Source organism: Ahaetulla prasina, chromosome 2 (assembly GCF_028640845.1).
Source record: "Ahaetulla prasina isolate Xishuangbanna chromosome 2, ASM2864084v1, whole genome shotgun sequence".
Taxonomy (NCBI): Eukaryota; Metazoa; Chordata; class Lepidosauria; order Squamata; family Colubridae; genus Ahaetulla; species Ahaetulla prasina.
This window is the reverse complement of record NC_080540.1, coordinates 148,787,025-148,808,933: the sequence shown is the minus strand read 5'-3', so window position 1 is coordinate 148,808,933 and position 21,909 is coordinate 148,787,025. Positions and strand designations below refer to the sequence as shown.

The 21,909-nt window shown below is 43.6% G+C and overlaps 1 protein-coding gene across 1 annotated transcript in view; it reads left to right on the top strand.

The window, feature by feature from the left end:
* Positions 1 to 21,909, top strand: part of RHBDL3 (rhomboid like 3) — a 179,408-nt gene that overhangs the window by 12,654 nt on the left and 144,845 nt on the right. Inside the window, exon 3 of the mRNA XM_058173517.1 lies at positions 4,096 to 4,119. Coding sequence (XP_058029500.1) covers positions 4,096 to 4,119 — 24 coding nt within the window. The remainder of the gene's footprint in view (positions 1 to 4,095; positions 4,120 to 21,909) is intronic.

Here is a 21,909-nt window from a genome sequence, read left to right as displayed (position 1 = left end):
AATAGTGTTTAGTTTATAAGTTGGGAGGTTATAAGTTTTGGTTTATAAACTGGGAGAACGAGGCTGGTGTAGTGGTTAAGGCACCAGGCTAGAAACCAGGAGACTAAGTCCTACCTGAGGCATGAAAGCAAGCTGGGTGACTTTGGACCAGTCCCACTCTCTCAGTCCAATCCATCCTACAGGGCAGAAGTGGGTTTCAGCAGGTTCTGACCAGTTCTGGAGAACCGGTAGTGAAAATTTTGAGTAGTTCGGAGAACCGGTAGTAAAAATTCTGACTGTCCCCGCCCCCATCTATTTTCTGCCTTCCAAGTCTCAGCTAATCAGGAGGAAATGGGGATTTTGCAGTAACTTTCCCCTGGATTGGGGAGGGAATGGAGATTTTACACCAAGCCATGACATGCCCAGCAAGCCAGGCCCACAGAACCAGTAGTAAAAAAAATTGAATCCCACCACTGCTACAGGGCTGTTGTGGGGAAAATAGGAGGAAGAAGCAGTACTAGGTATGATTGCTACCTTGAGTTATTTACAAAAATAATAAAGGCAGAATGCCAATAAGTAATTTGCATTTGGCTCTTTATAGGTTTATACCAGTGAGCCAGTTTTTAATAGCAAAAACAAATGAAGACTGGGAACTGTCAGAGTAGCAAACTATCCCCATCAAAATACATCTTCTGCAAAACTGTGACTGATGCAGGACTTTCCCTCCATCGGTTCCTTCTAGAAGGGAATGATGGACATGTGAGGGGAATTATATTAAACAGGCCCTCAGGTTGAAGGTTGATATTAAAGATGGCTCTAGGATAGTAAAGACAGTAATGTATATAGAAAGCATTAAAATACCCTCCAAAGTTGTGAGGATTGAATTTCCTCAGAGTTTCAAGAGAATGCAGCTCAAAGTAGAGGATTTTAGAAGCTGGGTCTCAACATACCTGAAAGATGCTATGGGTGGGTGTGTGAGGGGGGAGGGAGAAAGATAGAAGCACTGATGCAGTTTGTCCAAGTGGTATCCAATTGTATTAACGCTTATGAAATACAAGTAGCTCTTGCCTTATGAATGTAATCGAGTTTGGATTTATAGTCATCAGTCATGGCAGTCATTAAGCAGGTCAACAAATGTCTGTGCCCAATTTTATAACAGTTTCTATGGCAGTCATTAAATGAACCCAGTGTGTGTGTTTTGCCAGAAACTGGAAGTAAATGCCAGAAACCAGCCAAAATGGCGACAAGGTGACCATGGGGTGCTACATACAGCCATTAATGCAAGCCATCCAAAATGCGATCACATGACTATGGGGTGGGGGAGGGGGTTGCAACCATTGGAACTTTGGAATCAGGGCATAAGTAGATCTTGGAAGGTCCATCATAACTTCAAAGAGTTGCTAAGCGAGGACTACCTTCGTTTTGTGCAGGCATTTCCCCACCAACCCTATATTTGGGCATTTTCACCAATAGCAATATGGCCTTATGGCCAAAAGTGGTGGTGACAGTAATGCTGGCAGCAGGTAATGCCCTACCAGAAAATTTTTCAATAGAGGCTGAGCTATAATATTGCAGCCTTGTTCGGCAGCTTCTGGAAGCCCATTAAAGAGAACTGAGAGTGAACAGTAAATTACTGGGAAGATTTACAGTGACAAGTGAAAATTTTACATACTGGTAACTCTGGATTCCCCAACCGCTTTTTGAAGCAGGCCAACCACGTGTAGCAGATTTGACTGGCAGATGTTGTACGATCTTCTTTAGTGTGGATTCTGCTTGTCTTTCTCATTTGTGATACAAGTTCTTATTGCTATTCCTCCTGCAATCAACGTAAAAGTAGTATTTTAATTATCACCTCCCGAGTCCACGCAAATATGTAAAAATTGACAAGTTGTGTGTTAGCGCTAGAAAAAAAATCAGTAAAGAATTGAAAAATGGAAGGGTGAAGTTCCCTCCAAAGCCCTAGAAATATTGCAGAACTAACAGAAGAACATAAAAAAATGGAAAAGAATTTGCATTTCCCCCTAACGCAGGTAGTCCTTGCTTTATGATTACTTGTTCAGCAACCATTCAAACAGCACTGAACAAGAGACTCATGGCCAGTCCTCATACTTGCAACCATGATCATGCATTCAGGTGCTTGGCAATCAGATCCCAATTATGACCCCAGGTCCCATGAACACCACTGGCGACCTTCACTGCCAGCTTCTTGCAAGCAGTGGGGAAGCTGGCAGGGAGTCTCAAATAATGATCACGTGACAGGTGATCACGTGATCACGTGACAGGACGCTTAATGACTGTATGGGATTTGCTCAATGACAGCAACCAGAACTAACTCACCTGCTGTCAGAAATCAGCATAGTCACACCACATCGTGCTCTATGAGCATGGCATTTAGTGATGGAGTTGCCAGTAGCCTCCCATCGACCTGTGCGCTCTCACAGGGAGGGCCTCCTTAGGCCCTTTTTTAATTGTAATATATTGTATTGTTTTATCTGGCTGTTCACCGCCCTGAGTCCTTTGGGAGAAGGGCGGTATAAAAATTAAAATATTATTATTATTATTATTATTAGGGTGCCGTCGGCCAAACAATGTCGGCTGGCGGCCCCCAGGGGAAGAGCGTTCTCTGTGGGGGCTCCTGCCCTGTGGAATGAACTACCCGTGGGGCTACGCTTACTCCCCGATCTCCGGACCTTTAAGCGCGAGCTCAAGACTTTTTTCTTTCATCAAGCAGGTCTGGCCTAATGAAAATTTTAATTGAGGGTTTTTAGCGGGGTTTTAGCGGGGCTATTTTATAATTTTATCTTCCTATTTTAATTTCTCGGCTTATGGAATTAGATTTTTAAATATATATTGTATTTTAATTTTTTGTACATTTGTTTTATTTATGCTGTACACCGCCCTGAGTCTTCGGAGAAGGGCGGTATATAAAGTTAAATAATAAATAAATAAATAAATAAATAAATAAATAAATAAATAAATAAATAAATAAATTACCATCATTAAGTGAGGACTACCTATACCTATATGGAGTTGCCAGTCTTAATTATCATCATTAAGTGAGGATTTCCTATACCTATATGGAGTTGCCAGTCTTAATTACTGTCATTGAGGATTACCTACACCTATATGGAGTTGCCAGTCTTAATTACCATCATTAAGTGAAGATTACCTACACCTATATGGAGTTGCCAGTCTTAATTACCGTCATTAAGTGAGGATTACCTACCCCTATATAGAGTTGCCAGTCTTAATTACTGTCATTGAGGATTACCTACACCTATATGGAGTTGCCAGTCTTAATTACCATCATTAAGTGAGGACTACTTATACCTTTAGGTATAGTACCTATACCTATATAGAGTTAGCAGTCTTAATTAATATCATTAAGTGAGGAGTACCTATACTTATATGGAGTTGCCAGTCTTAATTAATATCATTCAGTGGGGACTATCTATACTTCTGGGTCTTTGCACTTCGAGGTTGAAAGATTCTGAAATATACACCTGAGTGCTGCTACCTTCTCTTGTGGGGGTCTGACTTGTGGAACATCTAGGAAGAAACTGTTCATTGTCCCACACTTCTGAGAGGGGAAGGGAGTCGAAAACAGAAGGCCCCATTTGTTGCTGTATTGTAGATCACGTAAGCTGATGAGAATGGTCAGATTGCAGGGGGAGAGATGGGAATAAATAAGCAAGCAAGCAAGCAAGCAAACAAATGAATGATGATCTTTGCCACGAAACGAAACTCTCTGCAATATATAAATAATTGACTTTTTTGAAAAGTCAATAAAGCTGCACTGAAATTAACTCTCTGCAGAATACTCTGCAAATGAAAGCCATGCTCTACCAAAAAAAAGCTGCTGAATATGGCTGTGAAGGGGTTTGGGTGTGTGCGGTTTTTGGGTGGAAATAATTCTCTGAGAACCAGGGATTATCACCTGTACAGCCCCAGATTAGACTAAAATAAGCAGATCTTCCCTTTCCTATATTCCCAAAGTCATATTTTGTTTCTTTGAAGCAGAGTTCTGACGTGCATTGCATTTCCTTGTTCTTACATTTTCCTCCCCTTTCTCTCTTTTTTCCCCCTTTCCTTCATGCTTTGCCTTTAACTTCTCAGCACTGGAAAGCTCTCTTCGATCAGGTAGGTGAACAACTTGGAAATGTTTGTTTTAACACCTGCTCAACGCGGGAGCTCAAAAGCGCCTCTGCACCGGGGAGGAATTCCTGAGTGACCTGTGATGTATGATCTTTTGTGCGGTTGGCCCAACCGGTTGGATTTAAAGCTATGTCCTTCCTTTACTCTCTACTTCGTTGTGTTTTTGTGTGTCACTTTAATGTTTTCCTGTTGTTGATTGGGATTTTCCTTCAGAGGGATGACCTTAAAAAGCAAGGAGTTTGAATGTGTTTGAATTTGTTTTACCTTTCTATAGAATTCATATTTTTTAGAATTCCTAGAAGGAAAGCTTAAATTCATCCTCCAGGGGTCAGTTTCTTTGGCAGGGCATACTGATACTGAACTTGACATTATTTAAGAATGTTAGAAAAGGAAGCCAAGAATAAGAGCTGATAAAATTTCCACGTTTGAAGTTCCAGCAATATATGGAGCAGATCAATATTAGATATTTACACTGATTTAAACAAGCAAGCCACCTGATCACTGATTTCTCTCAATACAGGCTTAAGTATTCGAGTACCTCATGCCTAAATATTTTATAGTAGTATGTAAATACTTTAAGTCTTATTATCCCATTGTGTGTGGCGGACTGAAGTGCAGTTACGGTCAATCTGCACATGCAGAAATGGAAACACCACCACACAGATACAGGTAGTCCTAGACTTACAACGGTTCATTTAGTGACCAAAGTTACAACGGCACTGAAAAAAGTGACTTATGACTGTTTTTCACACGTATGACTTTTGTAGCACCCCTGTGATCATGCAATCAATATTCAGATGCTTGGCAAGTAACTCATACTTATGACTGTTGTTGTGTCCCAAGGTCATGTGATCATCTTTTGAGACCTTTTGACAAGCAAAGTCAATGGGAAAGCCAGATTCACTTAACAACCCTGCTACTAACTTATCAACTGTGGTGATTCATTTAACAGCTGTGGCAAGAAAGGTCATAAAATGGGGCAAAACTCACTTAACAAATGTCTCACTTATAACAACAGAAATTTTGGGCTCCATCGTGGTCGTAAGTCGAGGACTACCCGTATTATGGTCCCTCACAAGACAAGAACCCCATGATGACAACAAGCCATAGTTGTTTCATAAGCAGGTGGAGTTTGTGTCCTGTTCAGGAAGCAGAGTTTTAGAAAGAAGGTGCCGGTCAGAGACTGGGGATTTGGCAGCCTCTGGGACGCCATTTTGAGATGGGTTGAGGTGGGTCAGGGCCTTTTAGCTTCAATAATAACAAACATCTTTACAACAGGGTGTCAAAACCAATTTGGTAGGGGTGCTTATTATTATATCAGTAGCCCTTAAATGGATTTTTGCTGATTAACTGCAGCAGAGGATCTTGAAACTTCAGGTTTTTAAAGGTAACACACTATAGTTTATCATTTCTCTGGAATATCTGATGCAAACAGGATCTCCACTGTGCACAGGTAAGCTACAAGTTGGCCTTTAGAATGGATGGAACAAACTCTTCTGCTGTGTTTAAAGCCACAATCCAGTGGTTCTGCCCTGTGGCTGGTATATTCCTTGTTTGCATTTATAGAATGCTATGTTTTTACCATGGAGTTGAAACCTCCTTCTAACTAGTAACACAAAGTATATGGTGCTTATCAATCTTTTAATACTGACATGTAAAGATGACCATGTGGAAAAAAGTAGTATTTGAGGTACAATTTCTCCCAAGACCCATAGAAGCATAATAAATATTTAGAAGAAACGTGAAGTGTATGTATTTTTACACAAAGTTTAGCCACAGACTTACTAGTAGCTAAACAAATCAATATTTCTTTCTACTGATGAGCTATTGTTACTTTATTGGAGGTGCTGAAAGGCAGCATCCATCTATAGATTTTTTAGGTAATTTACTAATATGGTTCCTGCAAGTGGCTGAACCCAGAAACTCCTACTGAAGCAGGCTGAGTAGGCCTAGAGATGGCTTATTAGCCTCCCTTAAGTAAATCTTGCTGCCAGTGGTGATGAGTGTCTGTTTATAACCTGGTAAGCTGAGCTCTATATTTAGCCCATAAATCCGGTCTGAACAATATTCTTCATGGTGAGCTCTGTATATCTGCTGAGGGCAAGGGAAGGATCAGGCAGCCACATTATGGAATGGCCTCTGACCTGTCACAGTGGGATGAATTATTCCCATTTTTATCAGATATGGGCATTCTTTTTTTTTTTTTTATTGAAAGAGTTTTAAAAAACAAAAACATTTTCCCCCCTTTCCCCCCCTCCCTCCCAAAAAAAAACCCCTCCCCCCCCCCCGGCTTCCCGGGTCAATCACAAGGTATTGTTATACATAAACCAAACATAGAATAAAATTTTCCCTTCCAATCCAAATAACCACATCCAAAGCTTTTCATCTCCCAACCCCTCCCATTACATAAAATAACTTTCTAATTATTCGAAGGCAATCTGATATTTCTTAATCTGATATCTGTTTTGTAGATAATCAATCCATTTTTTCCATTCAATTAAATATCTTTCCTGCGTATTGTCTTTTAAAAACGCTGAGATTTTAGCCATCTCAGCCAAATTAATAACTTTCAATATCCATTCTTCTATTGTAGGTACCTCTTCTTTCTTCCAATATTGTCCAATCAACAGTCTTGCTGCTGTTATTAAATTCAGAATCAATTTAGTCTCAATCCCTGTACAATCCGTTATAATTCCCAAAAGGAAAAATTGTGGCAGGAACTTTATCTTCTTCTTCAGTACATTTTGAATAATCCACCAAATTCTTATCCAAAAGACCTTAATTTTCTTGCAAGTCCACCAAATATGAAAATATGATATGGGCATTCTTATATAGGAACATTAAGGAAAATAACCTTTTCCCTGCTTAGAAACCAGATGTGGGGAACGATGGCCCTGTTAGGACTTGTGGACTTCAACTCCCAGAATTCCTGAGCCAGCTGGTTCACTCCTCCTGCAGATGTGAACACCATCCGACCTTGACCGCTTGAAGAATGTTACCATACCCCTCAATGTTACCAAATCCCATTCTTCCCCTCAGGGGAAAAATGTGGCAGTGTCTGGAACCCTAAAGTCTAGTATGGTTTCCAAGCCTGACAGGTTCATATGCCATAGGTTCACCATCACGGATCTAGCATAAACCCTAATGTGGCTGCCTTCTTTGTCACTGGCTAAAATACTGAAATGGGAAATTGATCTTGCTTGCGCTGAACAATCTGGGTACACCCTGAACTGAAATCTCTTTCTCCGTTGTTCTTGATGATTGGGTAGAATCCAGGCCTGCCATTCCAGCTGTCTGCCCTTTGCAATTTTGCTATTGGCAACACCGGGAAATATTGAGGTTCTTATTCACTTAAAGTGGGCAGGAAGGTGAACAAAAAAATAGGAGGAATAATATCATGTTGCCAAAGGAGAGGCTAATACAAGTGAGCCACTAACCTCATCTTAAAAACTATAAAGACTTGGTTAGAATAGGCAAAAAGTTAATTGAAGTCTCAAAACAATTAACTCCCTTAAGACAGGGAGCCCATGCTAAAATTTAATGTCTTAAGATAGCACATCTCATGAAAATTGTACAAAATTTTATTGCCATGGGCAAACCAGATATCCTTCTAGATTCTAGAAACCTAGTCTGAAAGCCTGCTAGGATTCATTTGCACAACAAAATATTTCTTTGTTATAATTAAAGATCTATTCTTCCATCTGGGATGTTTGCAAGCAGATTTTAATATGCCTTTATTTATTCCATTGCTATGACACTAATACAGTTTCATGCCAATTAAGTGTGGTCAGATATCTTATTTCAATGTTTATCTTTACACAGCCTTGTGAGATTGATTAGTTAATATGTGACTAATGATTACCTAGTAAATTGCATGACTAAAAAGAAATTTGAGCCTAACATTGAACTAAGCAATATTAACTAGGCAATTAAATCCACTGTTCCTGGAGTCAAGTAGAGGTATGCCAGGAGGTATAACTGAAAATAAGCCATGGGACTCAAACATTTAAACAAACCACAATCAGCACAATTGTTCAGCAAAGGAGCTAGCTCTTAGGGATGAAGTCCTTTTCATTAAGAAGGGTGTGCTGGCAATTGGAGAAGCATTGCTGAAGAAGTTACTCCATCAGGAGCTAGTAGCTCATCTCATTTCATCTTGTCATCTCATCTCATTGTGCAGTCATTTCAGAGTTGAGGGGTGCTTCTTCTGGTTCCACAATGTCCCACCACCCACTGTAACAAAATAGCGTGGTGAAAATCTCCCAGTTCTGTACAATGTGCTGGCATACATGAAAAGTTTATTATTGTAGGAGAAGACGTGGCTAAATCTGGTGGTTGGAGTTAAACGAGGAATCAGCCTAGAATACCTACATAGCCACAAGTGGACTAAATCTAAGCCCCGTCCCCGAATTCTGTTGACTCTTTCCTAACTCCAAACAGGTGCTAATCATTAGTTGAGAAGATTCCTGTGCATAGGCATGATTAGCAATAGTTTAATTAGACCTTCATGTATGGACCTAGTACTTCTCACATGGAAGCTATATAGTAATAGTATACGCTATTTGGTCACAATATCTGAACCAACCAACATTCTAACTTAATAATGAATCAAGAAAACCAACACACTTTGAATGATTATGATGTATTATTCTTGATTGTTTTTGGGGGAAGTTAGGAATTGATGATTGTAGGGGTATAATTAAGTTGGGATGAAAATTTTTTAGCATATGTTTGTTTTATTTTTAACTATACCTTGTGCCCGTTCCGGGAAGTCGGGGGTGGGGGGGAGGGGGGTTGTGAAGGGAGGGGAGAGGAGGGGGGGAAAGGGGAAATTTTTTTTTGTAAAACTTTTTGAATAAAAAAAAAAAAAAGAAAACCAACACACTAATCCACTAATCCAGTAGGAAATAGTGTTTAATGACCCAGCTTTTATTCTCCCCCCCCTCAGTTTCATCTGTTTAATGGAAGGTTATAAGGGTAATGGCATTGCAAAATGCAATTGTCCTTTTGGGTTATTTGTTTGAGGAGAGTCTAAAAGTGTAGGGTTGCTGTTCAGATCCTTGAAAGGAACTTTGAAGACCAGCAAACTGGTTTGTTCATGGCTAGCAAGAGACCTAAGCAAGGTGCAGATCGATTAATTGTTCCTTTGTCTAAGGATGTTCTATTCCTTTGCAACAGAGGAAACTTATCTGTAATACTTAGTGAGTCAGTCTAACCAAGTGAATCAAAGTAGTCTTTTCCACAAATGGTACCTTCTGGCATCTCCAGCCTCCAGTCTTTTCTCCATCCCTTTTCCATGAGATCCTTTTTTTCCCCCACTTGAGGTGCTGAGTGTCAAATCTGGCTCCATACATAGGAGACCATGCACTGTATTACTGATCTGTGGAGTTTTCTCCTCAACTGTACACCAACTACCTCCATTTTTATGACCCTGTAATCTCTTAATTTGGGATCAGGGTGACTGGATGGAGCTGAGCGATGACTGACCAGATGCCTTTCCTGATGCCACACAAAGTTCAAATTGTGCACCAACCAGCAAAATCTATGAATTACAACAAATGCATGAAGAGGGTGTAGTTACGGTCACCGTTTGGTCAGATTGGAGTTGCAGGACCTTGGATAGCACCAGGCAGGCAATCAAGCTTTTCTCCTCCTTGTGCCAAGCTGTCGTTCTGAAATCCAGAGCCTTAACAATAATATTATGAAGGATGGAAGAGTAGTAGGGATTATTTGTAATTTATGAGAGAAGAAACAGGGAGAGTGGAAGATGGATGCAACAAAGCAATAGAAAGCATTTGTAGAATAGGGATGGGAGGAAGGATGTTAGGAGGGGGTCCCTATATGCATATTTTGACATGGATGGACTTGAAAGTGTCAGGCATGGAAGACCAGGTCCATACATGAAGGTTCAATTAAACTGATTTATTGCTATAGCCTATGCATAATATGTATCTTTTCAACTAACAATTGGACCTTGCTTAGAATTAGGTAAGGGATAATGACATTCAAGGAGGGTTGGACTCAGATTGCCTGCAGGGACTCTTGACTGATTCCTCTTTTCACACAGATGACCTCAGGTTCTGCCACTCCTTCTCCCACAGAAGGGGAGTGAATGTGTTGGTAGGTGTGCATAAATGTGAAAGTAAAGCATGGAAGGAACAAGCCTACATATTTGGGATAGGAATGGGGAAGAGGGAAAGGGGGAAATTATTTTGCACAAGGTAAAACTTATGAATTCAAAGGAGGGAATCCATGCTTTGAAACTGAGATGCAACATTTGTCTTACATTCAGCTCTTGGGCCAATTCTTTGTCTATTACTTTACTTTGCCCCCCTGCCCTTCTTTGAAATGAAGCTTTTTTTTTTGAATCCCCCATTCCCACTTTGATCTAGTGTGCTTCTTGCATGAAAGTACGGTAGGTCCTTCCCCGTCTTGGTATTTTCACTTTTCAGGAATGGAAGTATTATCAAGATAAATCATTTGCCCAGAAGCAAATAGAATAGGAATTGCAAGACCGACTTCATATATTTTAAACCCTTCCAAATCCATCTTGCCCAGGATACATTCACATGTAGAAGATGCTGGCCTTGAGCTGCTGGATGTCTAGTTGCTCTATTGAAGCTCTTTCCTCGCAGTCTGCAGAATGATGCCTGCTTTTTAATGATTCAGAAAGTTGGCTTGAATCTGCTGTTTCTCCCTAGTAATGTCACTTTCTCGAAGTAATATAGGTGAGCTTACTCTGACAGTTCTATAGTCCAACTGTAAGCCGGGAAAATGCAGTAATGGCATCATTATGCTTACTGCATCTTATTTCTGCTATAATCTCTCTAAGCATGTTTTGCTTATCTGAATAGTTGAGCTGATGTTTGAATGAAAAAGGGTGATAGTTCCAATTGTTACACACCTTGGGGATCTTCATTACATCCCATAAACTTTAAACGTAATAAGAGTATTTCCAGAATGAGCTTGTGACCGCCAACGTGGTATTCTGCAGAGATGATGATGATGATGATGATGATGATTCACATTTTTATACCGCCCTTCTCCGAAGACTCAGGGCGGTGTACAGCAAATAAAACGACAATAATACAAAAACCATTTAAAATACCATAACAAAATTAAAAATCTAATTAAAGTGCTGTATACTTAAAACTATTAGATAAAAATACAAAGATAAAACCCCTGTTAAAAACCCGCTAAAATCCCCAATTATTAAAATTAATCAATCAGGCCAGCCCCGCTTGGTGAAAAAAGAAAGTCTTGAGCTTGCGTTTAAAGGTCCGAAGATCAGGGAGAAGACGGAGTCCCACCGGCAGCTCATTCCACAGAGCCGGGGCCCCCACAGAGAACGCTCTTCCCCTGGGGGCCGCCAGCCGACATTGGTTGGCTGACGGCACCCTAAGGAGGCCCTCCCTGTGAGAGCGCACTGGACGCACCGGACAATGGGAGGGAACTGGCGGCAGCAGGCGGTCCCGTAAATATCCCGGTCCGATGCCATGGAGCACTTTAAAGGTGATAACCAACACCTTGAAGCGCACCCGGAAGACCACCGGCAACCAATGCAGCTCGCGCAGGAGAGGTGTTACATGGGAGCTACGAGGAGCCCCCTCAATCCCCTGCGCGGCCGCATTCTGTACCAATTGGAGCCTCCGGATGCTCTTCAAGGGGAGCCCCATGTATAGAGCATTTGCAGTAATCCAGGCGGGAAGTGACAAGGGCATGAGTGACTGTGCATAACGAGTCCCGGTCCAGGAAAGGGCGCAATTGGCGAATCAGGAGAACCTGATAAAAAGCTCCCCTGGCGACGGTTGTCAAATGGTCTTCTAAAGACAGCCGTACGTCCAGGAGAACGCCTAAATTGCGCACCGATTCCCTGGGGGCCAACGATTCGCCCCCCACAGTCAGCAATGGGGTAAGCTGACTGTGCCGGGCTGCCGGCATCCACAGCCACTCCGTCTTGGATGGGTTGAGTCGGAGCCTGTTCGTTCCCATCCAGACCCGAACGGCCTCAAGACACCGAGTCATCACATCGATGGCTTCATTGGGGTGGTTTGGGGTGGAACCAGAGTTTATTCAAACAGCTTTTGGAGATGATGGGAATAGTACTTCAGTCCATCTGGAAGGTAATGAGCTAAGAAGAAAGGGGCATCCCAGTGAGCTTTCTTCTGAACTCCTAATGAGTTCAGATTTCATTTTTACCTTACCGAAGTAGCCTGGTAGACATGAGCCTTTGCAGCATGAAAGGAGACTTTCTCTACATTAGGTCTCTTGGGCAGAAGTCAGAATTGTCACATGGCACCATCTTGGATTACAGGGATGCTTAGAATTACTTTTCTGACCCAAAACATTGAGGTAGATCTTCCCAGGCCTGCATGGGGTTGGCTAAACTGTTATCATTCTCATGCTCTAAAACAGTGGTCCGTGAGAAAATTTTGGTGGTCCGCAGAAAAATTATTTGCATTTTTATATTGCACTAAATATTTTTTATTTTTTAAACCAGTGGTCAATGGGATTTAAAATTATGAATTTTGTGGTCCCTGAGGTCCGAAAGGTTGGTGACCCCTGCTCTAAAACCTCTTTTTAGTCCCGAGGCTACTTTTGACCTTCTGTTCTATTGTGCTTTTTCTTCTGCATATGGAAAGCAACTGAAATGATATCGACATTCACAATGCTTTGGCAGTTCCTATTATCTGCGTTGCCCAACCAATCACTAGTAGGTGGATGAACATCAGAATCTGGTGCAGATGCTTCATTTGAACTCTTTGCCCTTTTGCAGCTTTCTTTTTTTATGAATGAAACCGCTTACATTCATTTAACAGTCCTCTGCTTAGTGCTTCTGATCCAGTCATAGCCACTAACCATTAACCGGGGCCATTCTATTCCCTCATGGTGAGTCAGTAGCAGAAAATATTTGTGGCTCAAGGTTGTCATGTCCCATTCCCTCTCCGACGACCGGGTCTAGGAAGTCCGTATCAAGCATGGCAACGAAGCCTCTACAGCTTGTCAAATTCCTTGAGGTTTCTCAGGGCAGGCAGGGAGTCCAAGTTGTGACTTCAGCGATAGCAGCAAACTAGATGAGACTTTGCTTGACTCAAGGTTGGAATGCCAAAAGCAGGTCCTTTATATAGGCTGTGGGTGTGGCTCCATGACTCAGCATTTATCTAGGTCTGCCCCTCCTTCCTTTGCTGGCGTGCCTCTCAGATCTCGAAGCGAGGATCCTCCCACTTTGAATTCTCTTCAGATAGATCTGCTGCTCACACGCTGTAGGAGTGAGGTTTATCAGGTTTGTTTGTTCATTCCTGGAATCCTCTCCAGGCATGGGGCCAGGGCCGGGGGCTGGAGGCATGACAGGCCGTTCATCTTCATTATAAGACTCGGAGTCTGATAACAGGCCCGGGTGTAGACGGGAGGGGCCCGGCTGAGGAGAGGAGGGAGGACAAGGCACAAGGGTTGAAATATGTGGTCTTTGTTGCTCTCTCAGATTGGTTCTAGACAACTCACAACAATTCATAAAACAAAGACAAAAACAAGAAAACCTTTCTCCCCAGCCAATATATCACCCTCCCAGTCTAGCCCCTATCCTAGCCCAATGCTAGCACTGTTGCACATTACCTAGCACTGTCCAGGTAATGAAATGTCTGCAAGAAAACAACCAAACTCAGAGAGCACCAAGCACTGATGTGTTTATCTCCTTGTGTACATTCTGTTGGGTCTTTCTAATACACAGATAGGAAGCGTACCCATACAGTTACATTAGGTGCACAAGGCAGAAGATACGACTTCTACTCCTCAATCCCCTTGTAACTGCAGTTGGTCTCCATCTTGGACTCTGTTAAGTCTTCTGACTTGTGTGTGAAACAGATCAGAGGAATTCCAGTCCATTGCAGGGATCTCACAGTGACCTTGACCAACTCCAGCTTTGTTAATCTTGGCTTCGAAGATGAGGGGTTTGTTCTGCAGTCCTGACAGGAGCTCATACAGCACTCCAATAGAACTCACCAACTTGCCATGGCCAACTCACTGTGGCCAACTTGCTATGGCGAACTTGTCATGGCCAATTCATTGTGGCCAACTTGCTACGGGAAACTTACCATAGCCAACTCACTGTGGCCAACTTGCCACAAGAAAACTTGCCACAGCCATCTTGTTTCAGGATAACTCACTGTGAGACAATTCTATGAGCCATGGTGGCGCAGTGCTTAGAGTGCAGTACTGCAGGCTACTTCTGCTGACTGCCAGCTGCTTGTAATTTGGCAGAACGAATCTAACCGGGCTCAAGGTTGACTCAGCCTTCCATTCTTCCGAGGTGGGTAAAATGAGGACTCAGATTTTTGGGGGCAATATTGGTGACTCTGTAAACCACTTACAGAGGGCTGTAAAGCACTGTGAAGCGGTATATAAGTCTAAGTGCTATTGCTATTCAACATTGTACCTTGTTCCCTCCAAAATAAGACATCCCAATCCGGCTTTTGAGTGCATGGCAATAAGGCCAAGCGCTTATTTCAGGGTTTAAAAAAAATATAAGACAGGGTCTTATTTTTGGGAAAACATGGTATTAATTGTTTTATTCAGTTACTTTTATTATTGGTGACCATGTTTTTATCAAAATTATTGCAGCTCTTATAGTTCTGGACTGAGTTTCTTTTTTATTATTATTGTTGCCCATGGTTCCCTTGAAATTAATTTAACTTTTGCATTTGTTGAATTGTCCTGTGGCGGGTTATCCTGCAGTGAGTTGGCCATGGCGAGTTGGCCATGGCGAGTTGGCCAATTCTAGTTTCTGCCTATTTGTGGTATATTGACTGGAGGAAGTCTGGAGGAAGGCACCTTAAGTAAGCAGCTTTGTGTAATTCATCTGTTTGCTACTCCTCGGGGTTAGTAAAAGTTTCAAGGGCTTTTCTCATTAAAAATATATACATCTGCTTTTCTTCCCACCTCTGAAACACCGGGAAATAAATCTCACACAAAAGACTGCAAGGCAAGAGCAGAAACAATTGCAGGAGATGTGGCACTGAAATAAACCACACTCCAAGTATTACTTCTGTGTTGTCTTTATTCCCCAGTGTTGCCTTACGTGCAAAGATAGAGCTTTGTGCGTTTCTCAGAAGCACATAATGTACTGACAGCGTACTGACAATCCAGCCAAATATGCCAAGATATTTCTCTCCCCCCCCCCCCGCTTGGTTAGCGCGTAGGCTGTTTCTAATGCATTGCTCAGATCGCCACCTCCACCTCCATTAAAGCAAGATTGTATTTTAAAACTTAAGCATAGCTTGGAGGAGGGGAGGAAAGGCTCAGCATCTTTTGGCCGAGTATTGTTATGCAAGTCAGCCGTGTGTTTCCTGTGTCATTCCTCCTGGCTGCCCTATTGTCCAGGGGAGTCTCTATAGGAACAGTGCCAGCTGGCTGGCTGGTTTAAACAAGGTTCTTCTTTTCTTTGAAGGCTGCTGCCTCTGGGGGCAATAAACTGTCCTGGGATTTGTAAAAATCTTCTGATTTCATCCAAACAAGCCCATGCTGGGCTAGCAAGATTTCCCCGTGATTGGAAATGACTCTGGAAAGCCTGTGTTTTATTTATAGTCCTGCCTTTTCCTGCTATGCGCAATCTATTAAGATCTATGCCTATATTTGCTGTATTGCTGTGGTCAATTAGAGGGGGCAGCCTGCAGCTAATTCACGTAGCTGCAATTTCAGCTCTTTCTCTATGGATGAGATTAGTTCAGGCCTCTAGCCAATGTCATTTGCCCTTTACCTGAAGCCTGTAGCATGGAAGGGAAAACGGAAGCAAAAGAAAGAAATATTTCTTCCCACTCATTTTTCGCTCTGCCAGAGGTCCTCTTAGCCCAATGCATCCTGCAATGTCAGTGGAGGAAAAAGGTTTATTCGTTCTATGCTTTCAGGGGAGGAAAAAGTTACTCCACGGTGGTGCAGTGGTTAGAATGCAGGATAGCGGCTAACTCTACCGGCTGTCAGAAGTTCGATCCTGACCAGCTTAAGGTTGACTCAGCTTTCCATCCTTCTGAGGACAGTAGGATAAGGACCCAGATTGTTGAGGGCAAAATGTTGACTCTGTAAACCACTTAGAGAGGGCTGTGAAGTACTGCAAAGTGGTATATCTAAGTCTAAGTGCCATGGCTATTGCTACTCATTTTCTACTTTCAAGAAGCAAAAGGCAGACCATTTCTTTCTCCCTGGGATTGAATTCAGTCTAAGACGGGTCACGATCGTACCTGTTCTCACACTTATTTATTTATTTTGGTGATCTGGCAATAGAAATGTGCCTGCATATTCTAGCTTTCTTCCTGAGCCACTGGAATTTATAGTCTAACACAATGACAGTGTAAAGGATTGGAGAAGGTGGTTTTCAAAATGGAATGAGAGTCCTCTTCTGTGTCACTTTTACCTCAGTCCATCTCAAGGCCTGTTTAGACCCCTGAGTGCTTGATCTGTGTGATATTAATAATATCGTAGCGTAGTTCGTTAATTTAGGCTTTCTCCTACCGTTTTCTCCTGCCAGACCTTTGAACATTTTAAATAAATATAGTTGAAGATCTGTACATTGGCACTAATTAATTACTCGGTGGTTAAATTCTGTAAAATAGTAATTTTCGGAGGAAGGGATGAAACAGCTTAAAGAAATCAAAAGAGAACAGAAGCTTCAATCCCTAATTGAAGCATAATTGGAAAGTGTGAATCGTTAAAGTCCTAGTTAGTGATGCTGGCTCAACACCATAGCTTGGAGCCCAACTAAGTTAACTGTATTTGTTCTGGTTAAAATCAATAGGGCTTGACACAACTAATTTGCCCCACTGATCGCAAAGGAATACAGTATATGGTAAGCTAATTAACAGCTGAGTCCTTCATCATGTCTACTCCAAATAGGCTTGTACTTTATTGAATCCAACAAGCCTTACTGCTGGGAATGACTATAACTTCAGCACAGTCTGGATCTTTTGCACAGTCATTCATTCATTCATTCATTCATTCTGTCAACCTGCAAAGCAGTTCGCAACTCGAGCAGTTTGGCTTGAGGCTCATGATTTAATTAGGGCATCCGTCAGAACCCTGACACATTCATTCATTCATCCATCCATCCATCACCTTTACTATTTTTATTAATAACCCAGTACACCTAATACTCCTTCCTCCTCCTATTTTCCCTACGACAACAACCCTGCGTGGGTCTCCTGCCCAATTGGAACCTAGCATTTTGCCTACAACATGTTGGCTGCACTTTGATATTTGTACCCGAGGTCGTCAGGAAAAGGTAATGTATTCTCTGAATCCTCAAACACGTACTTTGAAAATGTAGTTTCTTTTCCTACAGAGGTCATTGTTTCCTCAATCCAGGTTGAGTATGAAGGACAGGCTTTACAATATATTTCTAAAGGTGTTCAGTGATGGCGCTACAGGTATTAATCTCACCTTGTGTCCATCTTGGGGCTACAATTAAAACAGCACGCCACAGTTGAGATCTCTCTCGTAACACACAAGGATACTTCTTTATTGTGGTGTCATGATATTGCATATTTCTCTATTCCTGTTCTACATCAGTAGCTATTCTGATGAGTGCACTATTATGATGTAGAGAGAACATCAGTTGGAAGAGAAGGGAATAATTTAAAACAAGGAGGCCCTTCCCAGGATAGCCCAGTGGTTCACTTACAGGCTACATTCCTGTATTATGCTAAACTTTAACAGATTTTTTGGGGAGGCTGGGCTTAAAGGAGGAATCCAGAATTAGGGAGGGATGCTGTGCCTTAAGGAGGGCAAAACATGATTTAATTTCAATATATGGAGGTAGTTCTCGACTTGCAACAGTTCATTTAGTGACTGAAGTTACAACAGCACTGAAAAACTGACCCGTGACCATTTTTCACACTTACGACAGTTGCAGCAATCCCCACCCCCCCGTGGTCACGTGATCAAAATTCAGAAGCTTGGCAACCGATTCACACTTACGAGGGTTGCAGTGTTCCAGGGGGATGCGATCCCCTTTTGCGACCTTTTGACAAGTCAATGGAGAAGCCAGATTCATTTAACAACCTTGTTACTAATTTAACAGCTGCAGTGATTCACTCAACAAAATTGGCAAGGCAGGTCGTAAAAAGGGGGCAAAACTCACTTAGCAAGTGTCTGACATAGCAACAGAAATTTTGGGCTCAATTGTGGTCGTAGGTCAGGGACTACCTGTTAAGTTCGGGAAGTAACGAGGCTGGAGACCAGGGTAGTGACAACAGCTCTTTAATATAGGGTGAACCCAGCAACAGGCTGGGGTAAAAACCTCTCCTTTTATACAGTTCTGTTGGAGGCTTCGACCAATCAGCAACGTGCTGATTTCCCGCTCAAATATTTAAAGGTACAAACATGAATACATAACACTCCTCCCCTCCCAGAAAACACTTTGCCTCTATTTACATTTTATTTACATATCCTTATTCGACGTAGTCACGCAAATAACCTGGGCGTCTCCTAGTTCTTTCAGACCTGCGCGGTTCAGTTCTGGGTGGTGTTTTGAGCTGGTCGGAGGGGCTGTTTTCTCCTCCCAGCTCTTTCTCTGGGCCAACGGGCCCCGGATTATTGGCAGACTCTTTTTCTTGGCCATCCGGCCTTGGATTATTTTTGTAATTTTCCCTGCTGTTTCCCTCGGGAACCTGATGGCGTCGCTGGAACTCTGGGACCTCAGCTAAGTCTTGCGCCTCCCCCGGGTCATTGTCAGCTGTGAATTCAAATGGGTATTGGTCATGATCTGTTTCCTTTGGTTCGGTTTGATCAGTTATTCGTTTCCTTATCTGATCTATGTGGCGCCTCCACACTCTGTTGTCTTGGAGTTCTACCAAATACGATTTTGGGCCGGTTGTCTTTATGATTTGTCCTGCTAGCCAACTAGGGCCGTCCCCATAGTTTCGGGCCCACACCCGGTCGCCTATGCCCATTTCTCTTGTTTTTTCTAGTTCCCCCTTGTAACCCTCTGGTGTGTAATGGGGATTCAAGCGGTCAAGTGGGCACCGGAGTTTCCGTCCCATCAACAATTCGGCTGGGCTTCTGCCTGTAGCCGTGCTTGGGGTTCTGTGCTGAACGGCCAGAAAGAAATCTATCTTTGTTTGCCAGTCACCTGGCTTGAGCCTGGACAATGCCTCCTTAGCGCCCGGACGGAACGCCTGCAAGGCCATTCGACGCAGGGTGGAAAGGCGCAGAGAGGGCATGTCGGATGCCCTCCTCTGCCAGGTATTCTTCAAACTGGGCTGCCGTGAATTGGCTCATTGTCGGACACCAGAGTGTCTGGCAACCCGTGAGTTGCGAATAGGTGGCGCAGGGCTGCGATTACTGCTTCGGCCGTAGTGGATTTCATGAGTATGATCTCCAACCATTTAGAGAATGCATCAACAACCACTAGGAACGTTTGGCCATGGAAAGGGCCAGCAAAATCAATGTGGATTCTTGACCAGGGCCCTTGGGGCTTTTCCCATTCCCTGACTGGGGCCGTTGGGGGTAGAGGTCTGGACTCTTGGCAAGCCTGGCATTTCCCTACCCTCTCAGCAATCTCTGCGTCCATGAGTGGCCACCATACGTAGCTTCTAGCTAACCCCTTCATCCTTACGATCCCTGGGTGACCCTCGTGGAGGAGGTCCAATACCTTTCCCCTTAATTTATCAGGAATTATTACACGATCACCCCATAACAGGCACCCCCCTTGAGCCGAGAGCTCATCGCGTTTTTTAACAAATTCTTTGAACCGTTCGCCCGGCGCAGCGGGCCACCCTCTCTGTACCCAACCGAGTACAGTCCTTAACACAATGTCCCGGTATGATGCCCGAGCCACTTCCTTAGATGTGACTGGGCCAGAGTCCAAAGAGTCAATAAGTAGGACAGGCGTTCCCGGAGTGGGGTCTTCGATCGCCCCTGGTAGTGGGCATCGGCTTAAAGCGTCTGCATGCCCCACTTCTTTTCCTGGTCGATGCTGCAGCTTGTACGAATAAGCGGCTAAGAATATAGTCCATCGGGTCAGGCGTGGCGAAAGTGCCACAGGCGTTGGGCGGTCGCCAGCCAGTATCCCTAGTAGCGGTCTGTGGTCAGTCACGATTTCAAAATCCCGCCCAAAGACATATTCGTGGAATTTTTTAACCCCTGACACAATGGCTAGTGCTTCTTTATCTAGCTGGCTGTAGTTTCTCTCTGGGGAGGACATCGTTCTAGAGTAAAAGCTATAGGGGCTTCTGTGCCGCTTTGAAGTCTATGGCTGAGTACAGCCCCACCCCATAAGGGAGGCATCGCAAACCAGCACTAGGGGTAATGAGTTGTGATATTGGATGAGCAGGCTATCACTTGAGAGCAGGTTCTTTACTGCTTCAAAAGCCCTATTTTCTGACTTTCCCCAAGACCAAACAGTATTTTTCCTAAGAGCCTATGCAGCGGTGCCAAGAACGGTTGCTTTGTTCTTTAAAAGACCGCGTAAAATTCACCAATCCCAGGAATGCCTGCAGCTCTGCTTTGTTTTTGGGCGCTGGAGCCTTCCTAATTGCCTTAACCTTGCTCTCAGTAGGGTGAATTCCTTTCTTGTCTATCCGTAGCCCAAGAAATCGACGGATTCGACCCCTATCTGGCATTTGTTTGCCTTGACTTTTAATCCGCTGTCCGGAAAATGCCCAAAACCTTTCTTAACCGCCTCCCCAATTCCTCCATGTTTTCCCTGAAATTAGGACATCATCAAGTAGGGAACTACCCTGGGAGCCCCTGCAGTAGTCGTTCCATTAGGTTTTGGAACAGCCCTGGTGCCACACTAACCCCAAATTGCAATCGGTGCACTTGAAGGCCCCCTGTGCGTTACAATCGTTTGGGCTTCGCTGTGCGGGCGTCACGGGCAGTTGTTGGTAGGCTTGGGCCAAGTCTAACTTTGCAAAGACTTGCCCTTGCCCCAAAGAGTGCAATAAGTGTTGCACCACGGAACCGGTAAGCGCTTTTCTGTAAGGCTTTGTTAAGCGCCGCCTTGTAGTCAGCGCAAATTCTAATTGACCCGTCCGGCTTTATTGGGGTGACGATTGCCGTCTCCCACTTTGCGTGATCGACTGGCACCAAAATCCCCTGATTAATGAGCTTATCTAGCTCCTTATCGATTTTTGGTTTTAGGGCAAAAGGGACTCTCCTCGCCTTAAGCCTAATGGGGCTACCTGGGGTCTAAGTTGAAGGAAATAGGGGTCCCTTGTACTTGCCCAGGCAGTCCTTGAAGACATCTTGAACTCGTTAAAGAGAATGTCTTTCAGGTTACAGTCACTTCTGTAGATGCCAGTCACTCCCATGCCCAGGGCACGAAACCAGTCTAGTCCCAACAGACTGGGCAGAGTTCCTTCGACGATCGTGATGGGCAGGGTCTTCTTGTGTGGACCGTACTCGACTCGGACGGAGGTGGTCCTCGAACAGGGATGCGATTCCCTGGTAGTCGTGGACTCGTAGCCGTTGTGCTTGCAGGTGGCGCTCATGACGGACGGCAGCGACTTCGCCAAAGTGTCCCAGGACATGATGGTGATCGCTGATCCCGTGTCTACTTCAAGCCGGCACCGTACTCCCTCTATTTTTGGTTTGGTGAAGATCTTCTTCTCCACTGGTCGAGGCGCGCCTATGACCACAGTTGTTTGGTTGGAATCCGCGCCTTTTTGTTTGAGCCAATCGCGGGTCGCCTTGCCGATTCCGCGCCTGATTGGCCGATTTGAATTTTCGGGAAGGTTGGGCCGCCGACAAACTTGAGCTAGGTGCCCTTTCTTCCCACACCGCCGACAT